Source organism: Anolis sagrei, chromosome 4 (genome assembly GCF_037176765.1).
Source record: "Anolis sagrei isolate rAnoSag1 chromosome 4, rAnoSag1.mat, whole genome shotgun sequence".
In the NCBI taxonomy this organism is placed as follows: domain Eukaryota; kingdom Metazoa; phylum Chordata; class Lepidosauria; order Squamata; family Dactyloidae; genus Anolis; species Anolis sagrei.
Window position 1 is genome coordinate 198860777 of NC_090024.1, and position 26815 is coordinate 198887591.

General features: G+C 38.3%; 1 protein-coding gene across 2 annotated transcripts; it reads left to right on the forward strand.

Moving 5' to 3' along the window:
* Positions 1-1241: 1241 nt before the first annotated feature.
* HSD11B1 (hydroxysteroid 11-beta dehydrogenase 1) lies at positions 1242-25280 on the forward strand. 2 transcript variants are annotated; one of them, XM_060772829.2, is made up of 6 exons: positions 1242-1662; positions 2584-2714; positions 5457-5568; positions 12437-12622; positions 20538-20681; positions 22488-25280. In XM_060772829.2, exons 2-6 carry the CDS (start codon positions 2586-2588, stop codon positions 22706-22708), a joined length of 792 nt encoding a protein of 263 aa, XP_060628812.2. In that variant the 5' UTR covers positions 1242-1662; positions 2584-2585; the 3' UTR covers positions 22709-25280. The 2 variants fall into 2 exon arrangements, with proteins under 2 accessions (XP_060628812.2, XP_060628811.2); XM_060772828.2 differs by having other exon boundaries at positions 1243-1906.
* Positions 25281-26815: the final 1535 nt, after the last annotated feature.

Here is a 26815-nt window from a genome sequence, read left to right on the forward strand (position 1 = left end):
ATTAAGAGTGAACTATCTTTTAAGCCTAGCTCAACATTGCTGACCTTTTCTCCACAAGCATGGATTACAATATTGTTATGATATTTATTTTTGGTGGCCGTCTGTCAGGAATGTTTTTATTATGTGTTCCAGCATAGCAGGGAGTTGGACTGGATGGCTGTTGTGGTCTCTTCCAACTCTATGATTTTATGATTCTGTTACAGTGGGTACCAACTTTTTTTTACCAGGGACCACTTGACTAGGGACCACTTTGACCAGGGACCACTCTCCAACCAAAAGGGTTAGGAATCCGTTTTTGGTCAACTTTAGATTCGGTTTGGGGTGCTGATTCAGAAAATTGTATTGGATAAACCACATCAACTCTAGTTTCTGAAACAGAACATATGCCATGGTCAGTGACAATTAAGGAGTGGCAGGCAGCGTGAATGGAGCGGAAATAAAATAAATAAATAAATAAAGCGGAAGGAGGTTTGCAGACCAAATTTTATCCTCACAGGTGTTCCATGGCCCACAGATTAAGAAACACAGTTCTATCACAATACTCTGGAGATTGACAACTCAGCAGGACTCTCAAGAATTCCCAAAGGAACTAAACCACAGGGCAATCAACTCATGTCTATTAACTCAGGGCAAGGCTTCATTGGTTGATAAATTTGGGACAGTCTAGCAGTGGTGAATTGAAGTCCATATGTTCCAGCCTGCTTCACTGGTCCTGCTGGACCATCACTTATCATCCATGTTGCTGTCACTACTCCCAGATAGCCACAGAGCTCTGTTTTGTGGATGTCCATATTGGAGGCAGAGGAGAGGAGGCCACACATCACCTTCTTCCCTGGTCACACAGGCACCTCTACTGATGTCAGCATGGGGCATCCATCGATGGCCAGACTGTAGCCATTTGGGAGCAGCTGCAGCAGAGATAATGGGCCTCTTCCTCATTTTCCCTGCAATGTGATGTCTGATATGAACAGCAGACCGGTCCAAATTAAACCCAATCCTGCGGTCTACATTGCTCCTAAAATGTATCTCCTGACTTTTCCTCACACAAGGCTAAACGGATTAACCCACTTTGCCTGGCAAGACTTACTGAAAGTGCAAGAACATTGTGGATACAGGCTGTGAACTCAGGATGAGTATGGGTTATAATGCCCATGCAAATGAAGACTGGGTCTCTTAAGATCTATTAATTATTATTTGTTTTGCCTCCTCATCCAATAGCTCCAAATTCCTGCTGCATTACACTATCCTCCTCAGCTGCTGCACTGCACTCTGACTGCAAGCTCTTTGGGGTGAGAGATGAAACCTTGCTGTGAACAGGAGCAGCCAGTCTGCACTGCGTGTGAAAGAACCTCTGCCTGGCAGGTTCGGGAACAATGCCTTTGCAAGCCAAGAGCCCACCTGGAGGAGGTACCCTGGGATCTCCAATGAAGTGAAACTTGATGCTTTTCAGCAAAGACACACCTCTTTCAGGGTGGTGTTGTGCAAATTTCTCTATTTTAAACCTAGGGACAGGGAACATGAAATGGGACATAGCCTGAAGTTTACTAGCACATGATAAAAAAGAGAATCAGAGGCTTGCAATGAAGCCCTTGTAACAAATATCCTGGATTGTCAGGAGCTTGGACATTTGAGGAAGTTGCTGCTTCACTACACAAACAGTTGGTAGGGTTTTCTTTTGAGGGGGGGGGGGGTTGTTTTGTTGTTGATTTTTCCAAAACAGCATTGACATTGCTCCTTCTGTCTGGAACAGCTTTACAAGACTTTTGTTTTTTCCGTTTTTGCTTCTCATGCTTTATTATTTCCTGACTCTCTAGTGGGATGGGTTTCTTTCAAAAGATTCTGATTCCTTCAGTAGCATTGGTCCTGGCTGTCTGTTTTTATTCAAGAAAGGAAGACTTTAAACCTGGTAAGTTATTCAAAACAAAGGCATTTTAGGATAAAACAGGGAGCGGGGGAGAAGGGACCTTGCCGGAATGCCTTTTTAAAGAGAAAGAGGGAAAAAAACTGGTGTAAATCCTTAAACAAAACATGCCTAGGCATTTCTTGCATTGCTGGTAATAGATGACTTGGCAAGGCTGTGAAATACATTAAGTGACAGGCAACCTTCCCCACCCTGCACCCAGCAAACAGGTGAGATAGAAGGGTTGTGGTTTGGGTTTTCCAAGAGAATTGATAGTTTCTCAGTTTTAGAGAGATGAAAAGATTTTTAACAGTGTTAAAGGCAAAAAGGAATGTTGTTTCATTGTACGCCTGCTTCAAAACATCCAGAACATCAAATATGCAAAATGGCTTTTAAAAAAGGAATGCTTGTTCTATATTCAATGAGAGGATTCTTAAAAATTACAGACCTCCCTCTTGGCATACCTCTGTGCCCTGGTGGAATGTTAGCAATTCTTGTTCCTAGCAATTTCTTGGGAGGAGAATGTGGGCTCAATCGGATGACTGTTGGCACCAGGCACTTCATTTGGAAGCTGACATGTAGGGTTTTCCTTTTAAGTTTCTTACCCTTTAGAGATTTACTTAGAGTGGGGAAAAGATTTAATGGCATATTTGTCAATAGCTATTTCTGTATTTTACTTTTAGAAATGCTGAAAGGGAAATATGTGATTGTTACTGGGGCAAGCACTGGAATCGGCGAGCAGATGGCGTACCACCTGGCGCGCATGGGTTCCCACATACTAATCACTGCACGGACAGAAGCCAAGCTCCAAAAAGTAAATGTCAAATGCTCAAATACACATGTCTTTTCCCAGAAATATTCCTTTAAAGGCAATCTTCCAACTATTACTGTAACCATGTGAACACTGAATTCATATTTGTGTAAGTCGTGATAAACTGGGAGAGAGGGAAAGAAATCATCACTGCATACTTTGTAAGTATCCATATTTATTGGGCAGAATGAATAGTCTTCCAAATCTTACAGTACATTTTCTACAACAGATTGCTTTTAACCATATTGCATATAGCTAGTAGGGAGTGTGTCAACATGAATGCATTTAGGTGCTTCTAACTGGAGCACAATTGGTAAAAAGGGGATTTTCCAAAATGAATGGGCAATCACCAATGTAGTACTCTTCCCTTTTAAAACTTATCTTATTTTGTATTACTTATGTTAAAAGGTTTGTACAGTAATGGAAAAAACCACATGGCAGTTTCCCATAGGATAAGTTCACAAATACAAGACTACACTAAGCATTTTCAAAATATTAACACACCATACATTTGTCATTTTCATATACACGAGGGTGTGGGGCCTAAGTATATCTGTGGCCTTGTTTACATCCATCAAAGATTAATTCCCAAATTTGTCATTACAAGGGAGGGGTGTGTGACAGTCCAATATACAAGTATTGTATCATTATACCTATAAGGCTAAAACTCTATGCTGATTTGCTTTTTGAACCTTCTAATGCATATGCATTCTGGTTAGAGCTAACACTATTACTCAATTACAGTGACACTTCCAATCACATGTTTTATCTACATATACTGCAAGCACACATTGTTATTGATTTTTTATAGTCACTGGTTTTATCATACACACACACACACACACACACACACACACACACACATATATATATATATATATATATATATATATATATATATATAATGCAATGAGTGACACCAGCCATCTAATAGACCTACAGTTCCATTAACAGGCATGAGGCCTACTGAAAAGAGAATATGCAGAATATGTACCAATGCAAGCCACAGGCATTTTAATATGGATACCTCTCTTGCACAACCATGGTATCCAGTACAAAGAGCACATATTGCAAATGGAACATAACTGTTTCAGGGATTATTTACACTACACTTTGCCAAAAAGTGTTCTGTGCCTTTGGACAATACTCTAAAATCTACCACTTTTATAGAGGCAAAACAGTTATTCCTGGTTCTGATAATCCATTTTAGTTTTAACAACTTAGGCTGTGATTTGGACCAACTGACGATCAGGTTCACCCATGTGAGAATCTGGCAAGTAGCAGATGTTGGGATTTGTTGCACATACCATGGAGTCTCTATCCTTGGTGAATGGGAGGCTTTAAAAATTGGAGTATTTTGAAGCCAACAATATGACTACTCAAGATACATTATAAACACAATGCTCAAGATTCTCTTGACCATCCTGATTCTTCACAAGGAGGGACAAACTAGAAGCATCCACTAGGGTTATCAGTCTGGTAATAATGTCATTTATTTGCTGTGAGTATACAGGCAGTCTCCGAGTTACAAACATCCAACTTACATCCAACTCATAATTAAGAACCAGAGTAAGACAACAGGAAGTGAGAGAAATCTACCCCTCAGAAGGGAAATCTACTCCTGAAAGAGTTATAGTGGGGGAAAGGTGTAGCCACTGAAACCTACAAAACCTATATTGTTCGTAACTTTGTAACTACCTGTATATGAGTCCAGGATCCTGTCTAGCTGAACCATTGAATTAATTTTATAGGAACAATAATGAACACTTATGATATGGTTATCTGCTGTAACAAAACAAAACAAAAGCAAATTGTATTAATTGCACATGCTCAAACTGAAGTAGCACTACCCCTTGGTTTTCCATTGTATTAATGGGATACAAAAAATTAGATACTAACCAGCTCTGGGTATCTCCATAAAAGAGCCATGTTAATGTAGCAACTAGCATCTCTATATCGCTCCTCCTTATATATGTTTTTAAAATCCCACTAGACCCTAAATTGAAGTGGAATGGGGGAGCAGGGCCGCTGTTGGTCAGTGAAAAAAATTGAAAGGTCATAATTCCCTTGCAGCTTTCCGTTAGCATACCAGGAGTTGGTCTAGTATAATTACATTGCATAAGCCAGTATCTAGTACCCACTTATACTACATTTTGTAAGTGCTGTACAATAGATAACCTTCATGTGGAGTTGCAGCATCCATTCCACTGTGGAGGCATACTAAGAGGGCTTATTTATACTTTCACCCAGATGGATGCTTTTGTCCTTTTGTACTGCATCTTGATTTCTTCATATATGCATTGGTGGGACTTAGTCTTCTGCTAGGTTCAAACAGGTTCTTCACCTGTGAAATATTTGTGAAACTTTCAGGTCCTGTAGACCACTAACAGGAAATGGTGTGCAGTCTCATCAGGAAGGGGTCAGGTTCTGATGTCAGAACCCCAAACTGCAAACTTTAATGTTCAACTCACAACATTGAAACCATCTGTGTGTTTTGTCAAATGAAGCTCCATGATCTTTCAGCTGCACATTTTCAAAAAGCTGCTTTTTTTCAGTGGAAATTCCCTGCTGATAACACTGATCCGTTAAGCAGACAGACCAAAAATGTACTATCCAAAGAATCCTTATAAAGTGAACTATCCAGCTGTTTCTTTGCAGTAAAGTAAAGGGATTTAATTTGGTAGGAGGGGCAGGGGACTGCAAGGGTAATGAACTTCCATAAATCTCCTTTTGTATTTGTCTTAGGTAGTCTCTCGGTGCTTGGAACTTGGGGCAGCCTCTGCCAGGTATGTGAATGGCAGCATGGAAGACATAATATTTGCTCAGTTAGTAGTGAAGAAAGCAGAGGAATTATGGGGTAAGCTGACTTTGTGAGCATGTTTAGAGGAACCTTTCTAGATCAGACCTCAAAACGGTCAGGTCTAGCTATGGATGTAAAATCTTAATGTATTTCAACTTTATGCAGAGTAAAAATTCACCAAAGATGTTCTCCTCTGTAAAAAGTGACAATAACATTTTTGTCTGTCTCAACAAGTGTGTGTGTGTGTGTATATATATATTTACAATTTTTGCTCACAATGTTCAATATTGAAAACTAGCAACTGCTACCTTCTTGCATCATTAAAAAGTAGGCATTTTGGAAAAATGCCTCTGCCTTTGTGAGCACTTAGCCAGTTTTTTTTTGCATGTTTTTCAAAAATGAAAAAATACCAGAGGCATTTTTGTGCAAAGCACAATTTTGGGAGGGAGGGGGCACTTAATGTCACAATCTCCAAATGGAGATGGGGAGTCCTGCATGGACTGGAGACTCAACAGCATCATCATCATTTTCCATCTTCCTTTCTTTTTTTTTTGTTTACCTTTCTTTTCCTTTTTCCAATTTGATTTGGAACTCAAGGTTGCTCTCACATGTTAAAACAAGCATAGCTAAAAACTAACAACTCATAAAAGTTACAAATGTAATTAAACTAGTAAAAAAAAACCCAAATCCATTAAAAACATAAACCATTAAAATCAAACAGCATATGTGAGAATCAAGCTCATTAAACAAAGCCTATTCCATTTTGTGCAAACAGTCTTCTAAGGCTTAAAAACCCCACCCCCTTTATCAACCTGAAGAAAAATAGCAGGGTAGGCACACTGAGAAGGGGTTTACAGAGTCTGGAAGCAGCCAACAAAATCACCTCTTGTGTTCCTGCCAGATGTAACTGTAGAGGTAGTGGGATGGAGAGAATGGCCTCCTCTGAAAATCTGAAAAACTTGGCAGGTTTACATGGCAGAATATGGTCCAGCATCTCTTAACTGTGGACAAAATCTTGGCAAAAATTCTTGGCCTTCTCAAGAAGTGGAGGCCAATAAGCCTCACATCAGTGGGTCTGTGGATCTGCTATGGTTTGTAGCACCTTGAAGAGTTCCTTTGAGGCTCAAACTAAAACCCAAAATAAATTTACCATCCAAGACTCAGGAAGCCGAGGGCGAGAGAAATAAGGAAAAACTATTCCATTATCTAACTACTGCGGCACGCATTGTATACGCTAAGAAATGGAAACAGAAAGAAACTCCCCAAAGAGAAGACTGGTTTAATAAAATCCTGGACATAATGAATATGGACGAACTGACTTATTGGATAACACCAAATTATGGAATTCCAAAAAAACCCACAAATTGGGACCCGGTAAAAGACTATCTCAGGAAATGGAAAACTGATATCATCTACTAACAAGAGTAAATCACAGCAACGAATATACAAAGAAGGAAGAAGCACCACAGAATTAAGACTGGAAACATTTGCAAAAATCCTCCTCGAATAGATGGAAGTTTTTTTTAACTATACCTCAACCTACCCCCCTCCCCTTTCCTCAGGACCCTTCCCCTCCCCTACTTTCTTTCCTCTTCTTTTTCTTCTTCTTTTCTTTCTGCTCTCTTCTCTCCTTTCTCCTCCGTCACCCTTTCTCCTTCTCCCTTCTTTCACCCCCTTCCTTCAACCCCCCCATCTATCCTCCCCCCTACTTTTCCATTTTTCCCTAGAGACACAGCAACTATGTGTTTTTTTTCTTCCAACTATACTATCCTCTACATATTGTTCTCCCACTTTCCATGTATTTAAATATAACTCTAATAAAATTTATATATATATATATATATATATATATATATATATATATATATATATAAAAAGACTCAGGAAGCCACCAGTCACTACTGAGGCCAGTGTTGTTTCCCACAGTGGCCAAGCAGACCAGAGATGTGGGAAAACAGCCCTTTCTCATTGTTGCTCAACCATAACATACACTTAACAGCATTCCATCTTTATACCTACAGCTTGCTCAAATAGTCATCATGGAACCATGATGTGAGTGGTCCTGTGAGTGGCCTTCATGAATTCGTCTAAGCCCAGAAATTCTCAGCATGGCACCTTTATTTATATTTGGACTTCAACTCTCATGATCCTACAGATAGCCTTGCCACCAGTCAGGCTGCCTGGGGATTATGAGAGTTTTAGTCCTATCATCTGATGAATGCCAGACTGGGAGAATCCTGCTTTTAAGCTATCTTTCTAAGCCATAACAGGCACTCTATCCCATAAGCACTTGTTCTATGCGACATTTCTTTTTGCATGACTAAATCATTGCTCTTTCACTACCAGCTGGATGCTGAATTATTATGATGGCTCCAGGGTGGCAATTAAGGGAGTGCTTTCTTCTCCATAACCATTTCACAATCTTTGTCTCTGCAGGCAAGATCTTAAGTATGTTTATTCATGCACCATAGAAAGCGTGCTTAGGACTGCAGTCTTTTTCCAGTCAAATCCCTCTCAGTCACTGGACCTATTTCTGCACTTGCGCTTTACTCTTCCAGTGAAAAATAAAATAAATATATTTCTGACATATTTTCTGACCCCCAGGGACAAAAAGAGCTTTCCTATTCCTTTGTCGGCCATGGCCACTGTCCCTGCTATGGGCTTTCATTTTATTGGAAGGTACACTATTAAGAAAAATATTTTCCCCTAAAGATCCCTTCCACTTAGGGAAGCTTTTACTCCTTCCTTTTACTGAATTTCAGTTTTGTGTGTGTGTGTGTGTGTGTGTGTGTGCGCGCGCATCCATGTATCATCAGGTTGCCTGCCAACTTAAGACATTTATAGGATTTTCTTAAGCTACTCAATACTCAGACATGGTTTTGCCTGTTAAAATCATAGCAAATATTCTTGCCATCAGTGAAAAAAGAATTTCTCAATATTTTGGTACACTACTCCACCAAGAACATCCTTGCCTACCCTTCAACTACCCTGATTTGATGAAGAATTAATTCTCTGTTATCTCACTTTTTCATGATGTCCTATTTCTTGCTAGTCCTCCCACTTTCCCTCTTTCTCCTCTACCTATTTCAATTGCTGCAAACTGATCTCAAAGTGCAAAAGTATTTTGCATTTAGTTAACCAGTAGTAGGGAGAGGAAAAGTGACAGATTTCCCAAAAGACTCAGGCAAAGGCAAACTGCTGTGGCCTTTCCTAGCTTGTCTATTCTTCTTAATAATATTGCAATTTTAACCACATTCTGATATCACTTTGCCACATATATCTTGGTTTTCATATGTGAAATTTTGGGAAAATCCTTGAGGGTTTTTTTTTTTTTTTTGCAAAAATAATGGTCAGCAGAGAAAACAATGCATTTAATACAGAAAAAAATGTTGTTTGCCCACCAGTATTAAGATGATGTTGGCTGAAATTTGCAAGTACTGGTCCAAGGGAGCAAGACGACTCAGAAACTTTTTAATATTGCCCAAGCAATATTACCACTCAATCCTAAGAAGGTGTGTGTGGGGGGAGGGGGGGGCAAAATGAGGACACTGCCCCTAAATAAGAATTCTGCCCCCTAAAATGATTTTAGGTCACCGAATTGCCAGCATTCCAGAGCGAGACATTAAGATAGCTTTCATAGATATCCTATGTTTGTGTTCACATTCCCTTGGTAATGCACAATAAAAGATACTTCAATGTTAGAAACTTGGGAACTGAAGAAAAAAATATTTTGGTAGAGTGGAGAATTCTTACTGTCAAATTGCATTAATTCTACACTGTAGATGCACCCTGAGGCAACTTTCTACGCACAGCAGTACATTAAAAGGAACATAAAACACCATTGATTTAGTCGCAAATGTTGTTGTATATTATTCTATCTCTGGAGTCAGAGTGACATAACGATGTTATAGCAACATGTGGCAAAAAGGAACATAGGGCTACTTGAGCCTTAAATAACCATCTGCAATTGTCCACAGTAATACTGCTGAGCAGACATACTATTTCTGCAATGACGGGTGTCCTCTACAGTTATGTCTTTGCCTTATTTATTCAGTATTCTGCCATTTTCCTAACAATGGGATCCAAGAGAGGCTTACAGCATGCTTAAAAACTAGAAACAGCTGGAAACATATTGTGAAAGCCATTATGAGTCACAAGCTTCAGAAACTGGGAAAGCATGAGAGGGAGACATGACAGTCTGTCAGTGACCTTCCAAGTTCTGACATCTAAAACGATTGAATAAGCACCACAGGAGCAAAGCCTAAAAGAGTAAGCAACTGAATTCACAAATCAATACATTTCCAACTTTCCCAGGAAGGAAAGTGCCTATCTATGTTTGTGATTTCAAAGCAACCATTTGTTTTAACCCAGGCAACATTCAGTAATACAAATATATAAAGCGAACCATAAATAGAGTGCTGAAGATAAATATTTTGATATCTCTGCCATTTAAGTTTCCATTCGGTATTAAATTTCCATTTGGTATAGAATCAAGAAATGCAGGAAAAAAGGGTTTAAATATTTGTATATTGGTGTATCTCGGTAAATGAAGCAGATTATATGTTCTTGAACATTATTTCTTTTACATGGGCAGAAACAATATGGGGAGACTAGGGATTGGTTCCTCCACCACAAAAAAGGAGCTCAACATGTTCTAACAATAGCAAGAATATTCATGTGAAATGAAACTACCAGATCACATAAGCCACATAAGTTAGCTAACACATTTTGGATTTTGAAAGGCCACATGAAGGCTTCTTCTAAAAGTCGTCTGGGGATGACTATTTCTTCCTCCAGAATTCACTCTTATTTTGATGTTCATTCTGGTGGCTAAACTTACAGATCTATGTGCTTTGATTTGTTGACAATAGTTACTGTTGGAAGCTTGTCTGCTCTTCCCTTAATTAGTTTAATGTTCTTATAAACAGTAAAGGATTCTGGAGGCAGCTGTGTTCACTTTGTGTGTTGTAGGCAAACATACACAGCTATTCCATAATTCAGGCTAGAATCTCATTCTTTCCCGGCTCTTTCTTTACTGGGTTGTTGTAGATTTTTTCGGGCTATATGGCCATGGTCTAGAGGCATTCTCTCCTGATGTTTCGCCTGCATCTATGGCAAGCATCCTCAGAGGTAGTGAGGTCTGTTGGAACTAGGAAAAAGGATTTATATATTTGTGGAATGACCAGGGTGAGACAAAAGACTCTTGTCTGCTGGAGCAAGGTGTGAATGTTTCATCTGATCACCTTGATTAGCATATAATGGCTTGACAGTGCCTAGAGCAAATTTTTGTTGAGAGGTGATTAGATGTCCTTGTTTGCTTCCTCTCTGTTGTTGTGCTGTTGTAATTTTAGAGTTTTTTAATACTGGTAGCCAGATTTTGTTCATTTTCATTGTTTCCTCCTTTCTGTTGAAATCGTCCACATGCTTATGAATTTCAGTGGCTTCTCTGTGTAATCTGACATGGTGGTTGTGAGAGTGGTCCAGCATTTCTGTGTTCTCAAATAAAATGCTGTGTCCAGGCTGGTTCATCTGTCTTTATTGTCATTTACCACAAACATGCTACTGCAACCTGGTACTAAAAGTCTGTGTTTTTGCACACACCACTTCACCATCCTCCTAATGCTGATGTTGGTTAAAATATGTTTCTCCCAACTAGATTAAAGACTAGAAGGACAAGGGTGGGGAGAGTGGCTGTAAAAGGATTGCAAAAAAGAGTGTTAACTAAAATGTGCCTATATTATGTTTTGTCAGGAAATTTTCAGAATCCCTTTTAAGTATTGACATAATAACATTACTTTTTCCTGAGTCATGAAGCATAGGAAATGTTTGGGAAAAAATATCTTGATGAATAAAACCAGGATGAGGAACTACAGAAGGTCCTTTTCTAAGGTCCTAATCTGGTCTTCTGGGATTTAATAAAGTCATACTTCATAAGATATAATGGTGTCTGGTTCTTTTTTCAAATAGACCTGGGATCAGAAACATGTTTATGGCCATTGGCCATGATTGCTTCTTTTTTTCTTAGCAATTCACCATGAGCCAACTATCTGTAGATCACAGATTAGGTAACATCATTTTGGGTAGCACTGCCCTAAAAAATCATTGTCCTTCACCATGCCACTCATTTTTGGTAATAAAAATAGAATTTGTTTATTTGGATTTGTTTGTTTGGAATGGATTTTCCCATCCTAAAAGACTGAGATGTTCTTTAAATTCAAAGATGTTAGTAGGTCAAGTCTTTTTGTCTTTGGCACTGCACACAACTGATGTTTCTTTGGGCTCTTAGGTTGAAACAGGTACACACACACCCCCACCCCCACCCCCACCATTTGCAATATAGATTCATATGGTGTGAGGAAATTGTTGACTGATCATTCGGGAAAACAGAATTATAGAACTAGAAAAGACCACAAGGCCCATCCAGCACAACCCCTTGCCATGCAGGAACAAACAACCAAAGCACTCCCAAACGGCTGGCCATTCATTCCCTGCTTAAAAACCTCCAGAGAAGAGTCCAACAGACACTGAGGAGGCAGCAGTTTCCATTGCCCAGCATCTCTAATGCATATCTTGTTGTGTGCTGTTAGGGAGTAACCAGAACATTTTATAAATAAACCAACCCTTAAAGCCCCCCAAAACCATAAAAAATCAAACCCATATTAAAATATGCAAACATCAATGGCAGACCAAGTCCTGTGGATTTCACATATTATAATTCATTGTTTCTTAATGCCTAAATGTATATGTTCTTATTCTGACATTTGTACATTTTTGGTGCTGGTTATTGACCATAAATAAATGTATATACATTCAAGTATCTCTTCTTTTTTTGTAATTAGGTAGAGATGCCATAACAAAGTCTATTATGGTATAGCAAAGTCATCATCTATTAACTTGACTTGAAACAATTCTTTACTCTCCTCAGGAAACCTAGATATGCTTATTCTCAACCATGTTGGCAGTTCCTACTTCAAATTTTTTGATAGTGATGTTGGGCATGTGCAAAAACTCCTGGACATCAATTTCCTAAGCTATGTGAGCATGACAGTAGCAGCTCTTCCCATGCTGAAGAAAAGTGGAGGAAGCATTGTAGTGGTTTCATCTATGGCAGGTGAGTATAAACTGCATGGAAGCAAGGAATTGCATGTCTTGAATAATAAACCCATATATGATTGTACACTTAACAGTTTGCAGCTTCCAACTTTATGTAGGCATAGGTTCCATTCTTCCAACTATACAGATCATTGTATTTGATGATGAGATCACGACTTTAATGCCCTTAAGATGCATCCCACTGAAAAAACAATCATAATCTTCAATGCAGCTCAGATAAACATTCATGCTACTAAGCAACAGCAGAGATAACACATTTTTCAGAGATGTGATTCTGAATAATTTCTCTATAAAATACAGACAATATACAATGTTTTATTTGCATGTTCACACATAAAATCATAATCCCCGAAGCAGCTTTCAACAGATATTCATACTACTTAGCAACAGCAAGGTTAAGACCAACCATGCAATAATGAGACCAGACACAAAAATTTGGATTAAATAAGGGTCATTTTATTTCATGTACATACTCTTTAAATTGAACCTAAAAAGAGTAAAAGAGGAGAGCACCCTGATGTGGGTCAAGCTGGAGTAGGGTCTACCCCAGATTACTTCCTAATTCTTCCCTTGGGCAAAACACATAAACTCTTAGCACAATCCAGTTAACCTAGAACATTCTCACCCAAGTTCCAGGACATTACAAGTAAGAACACAACCTCCAGGTGAGCCTCATTCCCAAGAATGCAAAAGGCAAAAGGACCCTAAGACCAAACACTCAACATATGGAAACAACGTATTCAACTAATGGAATCTTAGTACAAGTTATACAGCATACAGTTCTCAAAACCAAAAATCATTTATCTTATATGGTATAAACAACGAATTCTACAGCAAGATGTACATCTGTTTAAGGTGGTTTTGAAAAAAAATTCAATAACAATACAGTTTGTGAATCTTCTTGCAAGTCTCTTAATCCAGAGCTTCTTGATTAAAGTAAAGTTTGTCCACTGCAATACACAGTTTATCAGTCCATTTTTTTTCAAAATCACAGTTTGTCAAGCACAGTTTGTCAGTCCTTTTTTCAAAACCCTTTTTCAAAATCACAGTTCTTCAACCACAACCGGTTTCGACTGTGTACAGTCTTCTTCCAGGTCTAAATTTTCAGATCTGTAAATCTGATGTTATTTTTCTATGTAGTATGCACAACACATCCGTTGTGAGTTGTTTGGACATGACCACACACTTATTCCATATCCTGCAGTATGTCTAGAATGATTAACCCTGGTCTAGTTCTGTATTTGCAACACACTGCTATCTGAATGTTTGGAGATTAATTAGAAAAGTAAATTATCTCAGATCAAGATACTATATTTGATGGTTTCCCCAATGATGTGGCTATTCCAATGTGCCTTCAATGACTGAATGTATGATAATCCCTGACCAAACTTTGCATAAAATACCCTCACAAGCACTTTATTTTCTGGCTTGTGCAATTAAATCCTACCCTAGCCCCCGGATCCCCTGCGTGATATTTTACACTGCCCTGTCTCCCAGTGTTTTAAAATTTTAATATTTGAATTTGGCCCTGCCCACTGTGATCATTTTTAGTTCTTTTAACATTTTGATTTTATATTGTTTTGGTGCTTATTTACATTGGTTATGTATTTTACGTTATTTTATTTTCTGATTTTCTTTTGTGTCTTTGTGTTATATTGTGTTTACTGTATTGATGGGTGTGACCTCATGTAAGATGCCCTGAGTCCCTTCCATATTAACTTGTAATAGTTTTCTTTAACTCGTATCGATAAATTTTTTAAATGTCTTTGTCCCCATAATTGTTGCCACTCTATTTCACTTATTTTTATCCCTAAATCCTCTTCCCAAATCTCTTTAAGGGTGCACTTTTTTGTTTTTTCATCCTTCATTTCAATTAGTATCTTATAAATTTTGCTAATTATACCTCTCAAGTTTTCGTGTTCTTCTACAGCCCTTCCCTTCTGTATTATTTGTTCGAATTGATTGTTCCCCCCCCCCAAATTTGCACCTGTGCCAGTTACTTCACTTTGTCTAATACAGAGGTATGGTAGATCTAGGGGGCAATTTGTATTTGCTTCTTACACTCTCTGAGGGCAACAGAGACTGCAAAACAATAACACAGAAGTAGCAGAAAACTTATGTCTTTAAAGAGAGAAACAGTTTTGAAGGGTGTACTTTGCCCAGCTCAGTCTAATGTTAGGATCAACTACACAATATCCCAGAGTACTTGTAAGGTATTAGCACAAACACAAAACAATCTATGCGTAATGTCAAAGTGTATTATCAAAAGAGTATATAGTATTCCATTTACCAAAAACCCCAGTACATAGCTCAATTCAGTGGTACACAGAAATCAAAAGGAGCAGCCGCTCTCAAACGTAACAGTTCTAGGTCTGGATAAGGATTCCACTGTATATAGGCTTCAGGGATTCAATAAGAAAAGTCATATAAACAAAGTAAGCATTGAGTCATGAGGCTATATGTAAACTGAAGACAATAATGAGGATGAAGCGCCACTCTCAAAACAATCTTCATGGAAAAGATCCAACTCAAGTCCAGTGAAAATGGAGCACTGCTTCTCAAAATAAGTCTTCAAAGGAAAAGTCCAAATGGTATTCAACAGGGGTGCCCGGGTATTTTTGTACCCTGTTTCGGGGAAAGCAATCCCCTTCCTCAGGAGTTGAAAAAATCAGCAACTCTAGACTCTATCATGCCAGATAGCTTATACAAAAAGTGACTCTGCTTTTTTTTTTTTTTTTTTTTTTGGTTAAAACTGTTTATTTTGATTATGGTACATAACAGAAAAGCAAAGCAAATCATGGCAGATATAATCAGGTACCAGTATTTTTGACGTGTACATGCCTATCTACCTTATTCAGTCAATCAGTTAGTTTTGTCATTAAGTACAAATTATTATCATTTACATATCTTAATATACATAGACTTGCTATTTCTGCCTGTTTTCCACTGCTTTCCGTCAGAGCTTTGTATTATTTTTTTCCATAACATTCAGTAAATCAGCACATGGCATTTTACACACATACCACAGACCTTACACTCATCCCAAACCCCCTATCCTAAACAAACTAAACCCTCATCCCCACACCCGTGCACCCTTCACCATGACTTCCCACACCAAAACACTATGAAGCCTTTAAGCCTATTTATCTCTCCTTATTCATGGTAAACCTAAATTCCTAATGGAGCTCCTTTATATTACTGACTCTCTATTCAGATATGCCATGGCCAACTTCCATTTTTCTAGAAAGTCCTCATTACTCTTATTCCTCCTGTTATAAGTTAGTCTGGCCATTAGCATATATTCTCGCATTCTTTCCCTCCAATCCTTTTTGGTTAGACATTTTTCCCCTTTCCAATCTTTGGCTATGGTTAATCTTGCTGCTGCAAAGCTATATTTATATATTTCTTGATCCTTTTGATTATTGTTTTCTCTCTGTAGACCTAGCAGACACAGTCCTGGGCTTTTTTTTAATCTTGTTATGTAACATTTTATTTGTCTCCTTAATTACCTTATCCCAAAATTCCTGTATGATCACACAGGTCCACCACATGTGGAAGAATGTCCCTTTCTGTTTCCTGCACCTCCAGCAAATACCTTGTTGTGATTTGTCTATTTTAGCCAATGTTGCTGGAGTGATATAACACCTATAAAACATTTTGTATTGATTCTCCCTGATTGAACCCGATAAAGTAAATTTGAATTCTTTGTTCCATAGGTATTCCCATTTGTCCAATTCTATTGGTCTGCCCAGGTCCTTGGCCCAGGATAACATTACTGTCTTGACTCTGTTGTCCTCCATGTTATAGCTTAGTATGTATTTGTATAATCTAGAGATTAACCCTTTATCCCCCTTTTCCCATATTCTTTCAAATTCTGATTCTTTGGTTGCAAATCCAATCCTCAAGTCTTTTTTGTATCTTTCAAGCAGTTGGTGATAACGAAACCAATCATTAATCTCCAATTCTTCCTGCCCTTTTAATTTCCATTTTTCATTTTCTCTGATAAGGTATTCTTTATATGTTCTTGTTTCTACCCTTAAGGTTGGTCTTGTAAGTGCTTCTAGTGGCTTCAGCCAAAGGGGGTTTTTTTGGTTCCATACCTTTTCTGTATTTTTTCCAAATATCCAATAGTCCCCCTCTAATTGTATGTTTATTAAAATCTTTATTTAATTTATCTCCATTATACCACACGTATGCGTGCCAGCCGAATCGTAATCCAAATCCTTCCAAATCTAGTAGGGTCTTGTTTTCTAATTTTATCTATTCTTTCAGCCAGGACATTGCTGCAGCCTCATAATAGGTCCTTAAATCGGGTAAGCTTAGCCCCCCTCTTCCTTTATCATCAATTAAATTTCGGTATGCTATCCTCGCTTTTTTTCCAGCCCAAATAAAGTTAGTAATCTCTCTTTTCCATTTCTCAAAGATTTTTGTTCCTTTAATAATAGGTATATTTTGAAACAGGAATAACATTTTGGGGAGTACCATCATTTTTATTACTGCAATTCTGCCCATCCAAGTTAGAGGGATTGTTTGCCATCTGGTGAGATCTTTTTTATGTCATCCCATGTTTTAATGTAATTATCCTGGAATAAATTGATATTTTTGTTTGAAAGCCATATTCCTAGATATTTTACTTTCGTTATCACCTCGCAGTGTGCTGCAGCCTCCAATTTCTTGTGACTTTTAACGTCTATATTTTTCACTAAAAATTTAGATTTCTCCTTATTTATGATAAATCCTGATATGTCACCATATCTTTGAATTGTATCCAATAGTTTTTTAATACTTTGTAGTGGGTTAGTTAGGATACAGACTATATCATCTGCGTAAGCCCTAATTTTTAGTTCTTGGCCACTAATCTTTAAACCGGTGATTTCTTTCTCTTCCCTTATCCTTACATTTAAGATTTCTAATCCCATAATAAACAGTAGTGGGGACAACAGACATCCTTGTCTTGTCCCTTTTTGTATATCAAAAAGTGACTCTGCTTGAAGTAAATTCACACTGCGAGACAGTTGCAGTTGGGTCTAGCAGTACCAGCTACAGCAGAAGTAGATTTCAAATCAACAGAATATAATTAGATTAAGAAATGCCTCTTGAGCATCAAGGAGTTTTCAGAATCGACAGCTTTCCTTTTTAAGCATTTTTATCAGTACCATCTGAGATCTATGGCAGAAACCAACAAAGAGATGCTTACCAAATTATCAAGGGAATTTAATCAGCTAAAGTGAAGGGAATTAATTTCTACATCAAGTCTCAGAAAGACATCTGAAGAGGTAATGAGGCTTATAGCCTGAAACAAGTAATGTATAGTACTTCCATGACTATGATGTGGAATCAAAAGTAAGGGCCCAAGGACAAAGAAACACATTTCATTTCCATTCATGGCTTAGAACTGTGTATAGCAATGAAACTGGAATTTCCTTTGCATGGAACATTACACTGAGATTCCATTTTAACTGGATGTCCAGGGTGCATACATACAAATTCGAATCTCTTCTAAAATTTCTAGTATGAAGTGGCTTGCCAGATCACAATTCAGAGGTCCTGCCTGCCTCTTTTCCCTTTTCACTTGCTATGAGGCAAACCCTTGAGTTTTATTTGCTCAAGTACATAGGAGAGGCTGTCTCAGAACATTTAAAGAAAACCGTGTGTGTTAATTAAGAATTATGTCCCATCAAGTTAAATATGACTTATTTCAAATAAAAAAATATGTATAGAATTGGGTGACTAAGATACTAAGAGACTGGCATGATTTCTGAGTTGTAACGTGGGCACATTCGCTAGGCACACAAGACTAAGCTTCTAAAAATTATGGTTCTGTACAGGTTTTACTGCATTTAGTGGCAGCGTCTGCTCCTGTGTCCATGTGCTGGTGAATCTGTTCTAATTCAAACTAAAACAGCTATTCGGGGTGCTGAATCTATGCAGTAGATATTGTTCAGGACCTTTGAAAGCTCCTTTAAAATTCAAACAAAAATCCTTTTGATACTGAATACAATAGCCAATAGTATTCATTCAAAATTTGTCTGTTATATAGATAGTCTATATGCACAGTGTTCTATCACTGCTAACATCCTAAATCTCTTTCTTATCATTTATTTATTTATTTATTTACGACATTTATATGCCGCCCTTCTCACCCCGAAGGGGACTCAGAGCGGCTTACAAGTCATAAGTACATACAACATACTACATAATACATAACTAGCATAGTACTATTACATCATTCATAACACTAGTACTACATAATATTACATTATTGCTAGGGGAGGGGCGCTGATGTCACAGGGGACAAGATGGCAATGTCCTCCCGGCTCCTCTTCTTTATTCTGGCCCCAGAGTGGCCGTTGGTGTTGGGGGAGGGGCGCTGATGTCACAGGGGACAAGATGGCAATGTCCTCCTGGCTCCCCTTCTTTATTCTGGCCCCAGAGTGGCCGTTGGTGTTGGTGTTTCTCTCATACATATACACTAAAATCATAGAATCATAGAATCAAAGAGTTGGAAGAGACCTCATGGGCCATCCAGTCCAACCCCCTGCCAAGAAGCAGGAATATTGCATTCAAATCACCCCTGACAAATGGCCATCCAGCCTCTGCTTAAAAGCTTCCAAAGAAGGAGCCTCCACCACACTCCGGGGCAGAGAGTTCCACTGCTGAACGGCTCTCACAGTCAGGAAATTCTTCCTAATGTTCAGATGGAATCTCCTCTCTTGTAGTTTGAAGCCATTGTTCCGCGTCCTAGTCTCCAAGGAAGCAGAAAACAAGCTTGCTCCCTCCTCCCTGTGGCTTCCTCTCACATATTTATACATGGCTATCATATCTCCTCTCAGCCTTCTCTTCTTCAGGCTAAACATGCCCAGTTCCCTAAGCCGCTCCTCATAGGGCTTGTTCTCCAGACCCTTGATCATTTTAGTCGCCCTCCTCTGGACACATTCCAGCTTGTCAATATCTCTCTTGAATTGTGATGCCCAGAATTGGACACAATATTCCAGATGTGGTCTAACCAAAGCAGAATAGAGGGGTAGCATTACTTCCTTAGATCTAGACACTATGCTCCTATTGATGCAGGCCAAAATCCCATTGGCTTTTTTTGCCGCCACATCACATTGTTGGCTCATGTTTAACTTGTTGTCCACGAGGACTCCAAGATCTTTTTCACACGTACTGCTCTCGAGCCAGGCATCCCCCATTCTGTATCTTTGCATTTCGTTTTTCCTGCCAAAGTGGAGTATCTTGCATTTGTCACTGTTGAACTTCATTTTGTTAGTTTTGGCCCATCTCTCTAATCTGTCAAGATCGTTTTGAATTCTGCTTCTGTCCTCTGGACTATTGGCTATCCCTTCCAATTTGGTGTCATCTGCAAACTTGATGATCATGCCTTCTAGCCCTTCATCTAAGTCATTAATAAAGATGTTGAACAGGACCGGGCCCAGGACGGAACCCTGCGGCACTCCACTTGTCACTTCTTTCCAAGATGAAGAGGAAGCATTAGTGAGCACTCTCTGTGTTCGTCCACTTAACCAATTACAGATCCACCTCACCGTAGTTTTGCCTAGCCCACATTGGACTAGTTTCCTTGCCAGAAGGTCATGGGGGACCTTGTTGAAGGCCTTACTGAAATCCAGGTACGCTACATCCACGGCATTCCCCGCATCTACCCTGCTTGTAGCTCTATCGAATTCAGCTTGAAAAATTTGAAAGGTATGTAACATATGTTTTTAACTTTATCACTCAAGTGGCATCTCCTGTTCGGATTTTAAACACCCAAATTATATGAAAAAAAATTATAAATAAAATAGTGGAAGCAGGGAAAAATAATTCCCCTGGGGACAAAAACCAGACCATTATGCTTCCTTGGCTGCCTTCAGATACAGTGCCTTACACTTAACTGCATTTTGTTTTATTTCTAGGGAAAGTTGGATTCCCGTTTACTGTTCCCTATTCTGCAACTAAGTTTGCCTTGGATGGATTTTTCAGCTCTTTGCGGCAGGAATTCGTCATGCAAAACATCAATGTTTCCATCACGCTCTGTATCCTTGGACTCATTGACACAGGTAGAATTGTTTGTCATTCGTAACACCTTTCCTCTTTAGCTGTGCTGAGGATCCTTCAGATTTCAACCTCAATCATTTTAAAACCAGTAAAAATGCTTGTCATTTTCCCCCTGACCCAAATATTACAATGCCATAAAATAGCAGTCAAGAAGCAGCCTTCTGAAGCAGGGATTGTGTATAAATTATTCTGAGACAGATGTGTGTTGACCCTGGTGAAACAAAATGTAGAAATTTCTCCTGAAAAGAGCATTTAAGCTTTTACAATTATGATGAAAGGTTATTTATAACTGAAAAGCACCTGCCATGACCATCCTACTATAAAGTAGCCTCCCAATTGAAATTGTTAACTTGGGGATTGGGGGAAGTGGGCTTTGCAGTCCAAACATATCTGGAAGAAACCATGTTGGGGAAGTCTGTCACAATTTATTTAAAATAGAGAGAGCAACTCTGTGCTGAACTGCATTCTGATGAACACAGGAAACATACACTCTGTGTCCCAGCATGCTCCATACTGTTTTAAAGGACTTGGTGACTTAATATGAGGTTTCTCTTCATTCAAACTGCAGAATCCTTGTAAGATCATTGAAAGGTCACTGAAAATGAACCGACACACTTACCTCCAAATACATGACAATTCTTTAAACAATAATTTCTACTTATTTTGTGCACAAATTACAGGTTCCTGGTTACCTATAATTATTATGCCAAGCCAAGTATCACCAATAGATACATTTCTGGCATAAGCCATTATTATTATTACTACTGTCATTTTGCTTCTATTCTCCTGACATCAGGCCCACTGCAATCAAAACAGAGAATAAAAAGAGGTGGTGGATCTGAATGGGTGAAGCCTGTGTATGGTATTCTTCCAACACAATCGTGGATTTAGGTTTTTTACAAAGTTGTTCATTGTACATACAAACAATTTTATCCTATGTGAGACTAGTGAGGTTTCGTGGGATGCGTTCTCTCAAGAAAGCTTCAGAGGCTTTTTTGAGAGAATGCATCCCATCACTGGTAAAGATATGACCCCTCCATCACTGGTAAAGATATCACAGCCAAATGTCCTGTAGAAATGTCAGTGATGAACACAGGAAACACATACTGTTTCCCATCATGCTCCAGACAGATGATTGGTGGGCATAGAGCACATAAGGAAAGCCCTATTTCCTATTACAATCACTGCATTTTTCAAGCAACCATTCAGTAGTACTAGTACTAGTAATGATGGGTACTCTTGAGGCTGTTCAAACAGCGAACCAGGCCTGTATTACTCTCCTCTGCATTATCAGGACAAATACACATTGAAAGACTTAATAAAACTGTTTCTGCAAGCATGATATTCTGCAAGCATGATATTAAAGAGTGAAACAGATTGAATATGTGTGCAAGATTTCTACATGTGGCACACACTTTGGGCTAGCTCAGGGGGAGGTGAATCTGTGACCTACCAGATGCTTTGACTACAAGCCCCACTAAAAATGATCCCATAATAAAATATTTTGTGGAGGGCAGTCCAAAAGATCTGAAGATTCCCACCCCCTGTCCCCACAGAAAATTAAGTGGCAGTACTTAGTAGAGACAAGCAATTCACTTCTGGAAAATACATCTAGGCTATTTAAGATGGCAATTATGATTTTTTGTGTTACTGTAAGTCATTACAACTGCATTTGTTTACCTAGGATTGAGTCTTACTGAACACACTGGGGTTTACTTCTGAGTAGGCACTCAGTACAAGAAGCACTTAGCATTGGAATTCCTAAGCAGGCAACACATACTAAATCAGGTTCTTTTTTCTTTCCGTAGAAACTGCAATGAAAGCCACTTCTGGCGTTTTTACATCTCCAGCAGCACCAAAGGAAGAATGTGCACTAGAAATTATTAAAGGTGGAGCCTTGCGTCAACGGGAGGTTTATTATGAATATACATCCACAAAGATCCCTCTATTAATCAGAGACTGGGTTCCAGATCTCCTGGATTATCTCATCAGGAGCAGCTATAATATGGAAAAACTGAAAGAAGCTTAACTGAAGTTTTATAGAGCTTTTGCTTGTCTTTCTATTTCTCTTGTTCTGTTACATATACCTATAGTGTTACACCTACATCCCTTTTCAGACTTAGGCTGTCTCTTATTTAGCTTGAACAAACATAATTCTTCATTATGTTTGTTCTCAAGGAGAGTAATTTCTGCAATTTTCTTCCCATTATAAGAAAGTCTTCAAGACCCATGCAATTTTAGAATGCTATTTTCAATTTGGGGCCTACTCTATTAAATATTGCTGGTGTTTGTAGACAAAAAAGCACTTTCTGTGCAGAAAATAACATGTTCTGCACAGAAGATAATATTTCATCATAGAAATGTTTATTCTTGCACAGATCTTTTTTAAAAAAACACAAAAAATTACATTTTTGTGCAAAAAGCTTTTTCTAGGGATTAGTTTATGTAATGAAATATTATGTTGTATGCAAAAAATACTATTTTCTTTACAAAACAGCCACAGCTGATTTATTTTCACCAAAAGTCCCAAACTGCAAAAAAGTCTTCAATCCAGGATTCCTCTTATCAGAACGGCTCAATACTCAAAAATACTATTTTTCAAATATGTTTTCCCCATTCCTCCTAGCTAACATGACGAAGGATCTTGTAAATGCTGGGATGCTCTATGCTGTTACATCTTAGATTTCCAGACCACATACTTTATCTTTGAAATAAGGTATAAAACATGAATAATAACTAATAAAGTGCCTTAGGTTTCACACTTCTTTAATCAAGGGGTTATGAGCAAGATGCTTTAAAGCAGATCAAAGTATGAAAGAGAAAGTAAATGCAAAAAGAAATTAGTATGGAACAGTCCCTGCAAAGTCATTGCCTCTCTTCTTTAGGCTGCTATTCCTGAATGGGTACAAACCATAATTTCTCATTGACAGCCAATCAATGCAAGCAGCATGATGCAGTTACATAGAGAAAGAAAAACATTTAGAACATTAACATGAAAGTTTACTCACACTGAAGTTTTAAAAGCTTCATTTTTATTTGCTTTTAAAAGGTTGAGTCCTATGGTTTTTCCAGGCTAAAATATATTATTATAATGTTTTATATATTAGTGCTTAGCACGTAAACTACTACTGAACCATATGACAACAAAATCCTTATTTGAAAATATCGTGGCTTTGTAAAACATTCAGGTTATATGATTTAGAAGAGTATTTATGAGTAATATCTTCCAAATTCATTTCAGTTTCCTATAATGGGCACAATGATATCCAGAATTAAGGCTCTTCACTGCCTCACATTACAACATTTGAAATGCCCCCCCCCCCAAGAATATGGCATTATTGTTCCATGTTTACATTTATAGTTAAAAGTATAATATAGAATTGACAGCATGTGCAACATATTTGTATTCATAAACCTTTTCAAAATGCGTTTTTGTGCAAACAATGGCTCCCCCTCCTGGCAAATGAAATTCATAGGACCTATATGCCAGTGAGATGAAACTGGAGCCAGGCAGCTTTCAAGCTACTCAGTCGTCTATTGAATTGCATCAGAATGGCCTAATGTTTTAAAGAAGTTGTATAATGTTCTTGTTTAATCTCTTGGTGTTTCATGTCAAGACAAGATAGCAAGTTGGACCACATGAAAATCAGCCTTTTAATATCAGATAATATTATATGTGTTCTAAATCACCTACAAAACTTATAAGCTTTCTTCTCTGATTTTCGCAGTGTCCTGATATTATTGTACTCTATGTACTTAGAAATCTAATTCTAAGGTTTTCCTTGTCTCTCCAAGGAGTGCACAATTATTAGAAAATGTGCCATATTTTATTCTTGTCCAGGTGAATGGATGTCCTTTTTTCAGAACCCAATGAAACAATACATAGATTATACTAAAATGGCCAACAGCTCATTCAAATAGCTATAATGCTCCTTACAATATAATCACAGTGTCCCTGCAGCCACAAGTCAGAGAAAATCTCCCCATCCTGGGGCAGCCAGAGAGGGAGATCTGATTCTGAAACCTTTTGCTAGCCACTGAAGAGTACTGGGCAGATGATGATATTTATTTTACTTTCCCAACTCTGGGCACCCATGAGGAAAGTGGGAAAACTTTGAGAACAAGAGGATCAAGAGAGGCTAAAGCCCTCACGGATTTTAGTCATATGGGCAGCTAGAGAGGGAGATCTGTCTCTGAAACCTTCCTGTCTTTCACTTTGCTTTATTCATACTGGAACGGATTGAAAAATATCAAAGATTCCAGCATCATGGCATCAGCACCCTTTCACACTACAGACAATCCACACGTTATGAACAAGATAGGTTCTGTAGGTTTGTTCTTAAATTGTATTTGTATGTACATCAGAACAGGTACAAGTGTTATTCCAGCACAATATATACTGTATGTATATTTAGCTTTGGATAGTATAGGGAAGGGTTAACACCCATGGTGTTTGTTTTGCTCTCTATGCTCCTGTACAGAAGTTTTCACTTCACTCTATATCCCTGTGATAATTGGATTTTGAAAAAACGGCTTGTTGTGGAAACAAGGATTGGTAATAAAGCTTCAGTGGAGTCACCTTTTCCCCATGAAAACTCTCATGTACTGTTGTCTCTGCGGAATTCTTAACTATGAGTAGTTTGTATGTCAGATGTTTGTAACTTGGGGGCTGCCTGTACACAATTATAGGACTACAATGCCATCTTAATTTCTGTGACTACATCCTATGGAATCCTAAGGTTTGTAGATCGTGAGGCACAAGAGCGCTCTGGCAGAGAATTATAGATACACGTCACTGGGCTTCAAATCCTAACATTCCACAGCAGAAAACTGGGGGATCCTAATGCTCAGACTTTGTACAGTCAACCCAGTTACTGATTTATCTTTTGTGGATTTGATTATGCGTGGAATTGAATGAGAACCTAGAGAGGAGTTATCTCAGGTAAAAAAGGGTTTTTTATTTGCAGTTTTTCCACTTTGATAGGAGTCCTGTATCACAACCCCTCATGGAAATGGAGGACCTACTGTAGTGTTAAAGAAACACTAGAATTAGAATTGCCCCATGACCAAGCCTTGCATAATTATATTTGAATAGAAAATCAATACCCCTTACTTTGTCCCCAACTTTAAATTATTCTGCCTCTTATTATCTCTTATTCAGAAGTACTGAAGCTCTCATTTTGGTGTTTTGTTGGTAGCAGGAAAATGCCTATCATTTTCTTATTATCAGAACTGTGCAGCTCGCATTCAGTCCTTTATATCTTGATTTATCTAAAATGCTGTTCATGCTGAGTAAATGGGAAGCAAAATATAACGCTAGAATACTGTTATGTATTACAGCATATACTAGTTAGATTATTAGACTACCAGACTTCCCTTCTCAGGAAACACATTATTGAGTCAATTATGACTAGAGGGAAATGAAGATAAAACATTGGCTAGAGATTTATTTATTTTTTTGGTGGTGGTTGCCAGGAAAGGGGATCAAGGTAGTTAATGCAAAGAGACTTAGTGCCCTTCTACACAGACACTAAAATCAGGCCTGAAGCTGGCCTGAAGTCAGGGCATCTACAAAACGTACACTCCCCCCAATGTGAGTTACATCACAAATCATGCTGGAAACAATGTGTTAAAACATGAGATATCCCAAGTTAAGCCATACATCTGATAAAGCTTATCTGTGTATAAACAATGCGTGGCAGGAAGCTGAATGACAAATGCGAAGCACTTCCCAAACATATTCTTTATTAAACACACACACACACACATATTTACACACACACAGAGAAGAAAAATGGAGAAGTCAGGTGTAAAAGAAAAGGAAAAAGAAAAATATTTAAAGGGGTGAGATTAGGATAATGGAGCGATTGTTAGTAATTTAGCATCTTTACCAATATCTAATATGTAGTAGAGGAGAGGGGAGGAGTTGAGGGGGCAGGAAATGTACAGAGTTGTAATCATTACATCTATTTTTCCATCTCTATTACACTCACAAACATTACTTAAATTATTAAAAGTTCCATATGTCCTCTATATAAAAAAGAGAGCACTTATGTATACATGGATCAGATTGTGGTCACTGTTCCATCCAGTTTGTGGGGTGCCTGTGTAGGCACTCCAAAGTGGACCAGATCTC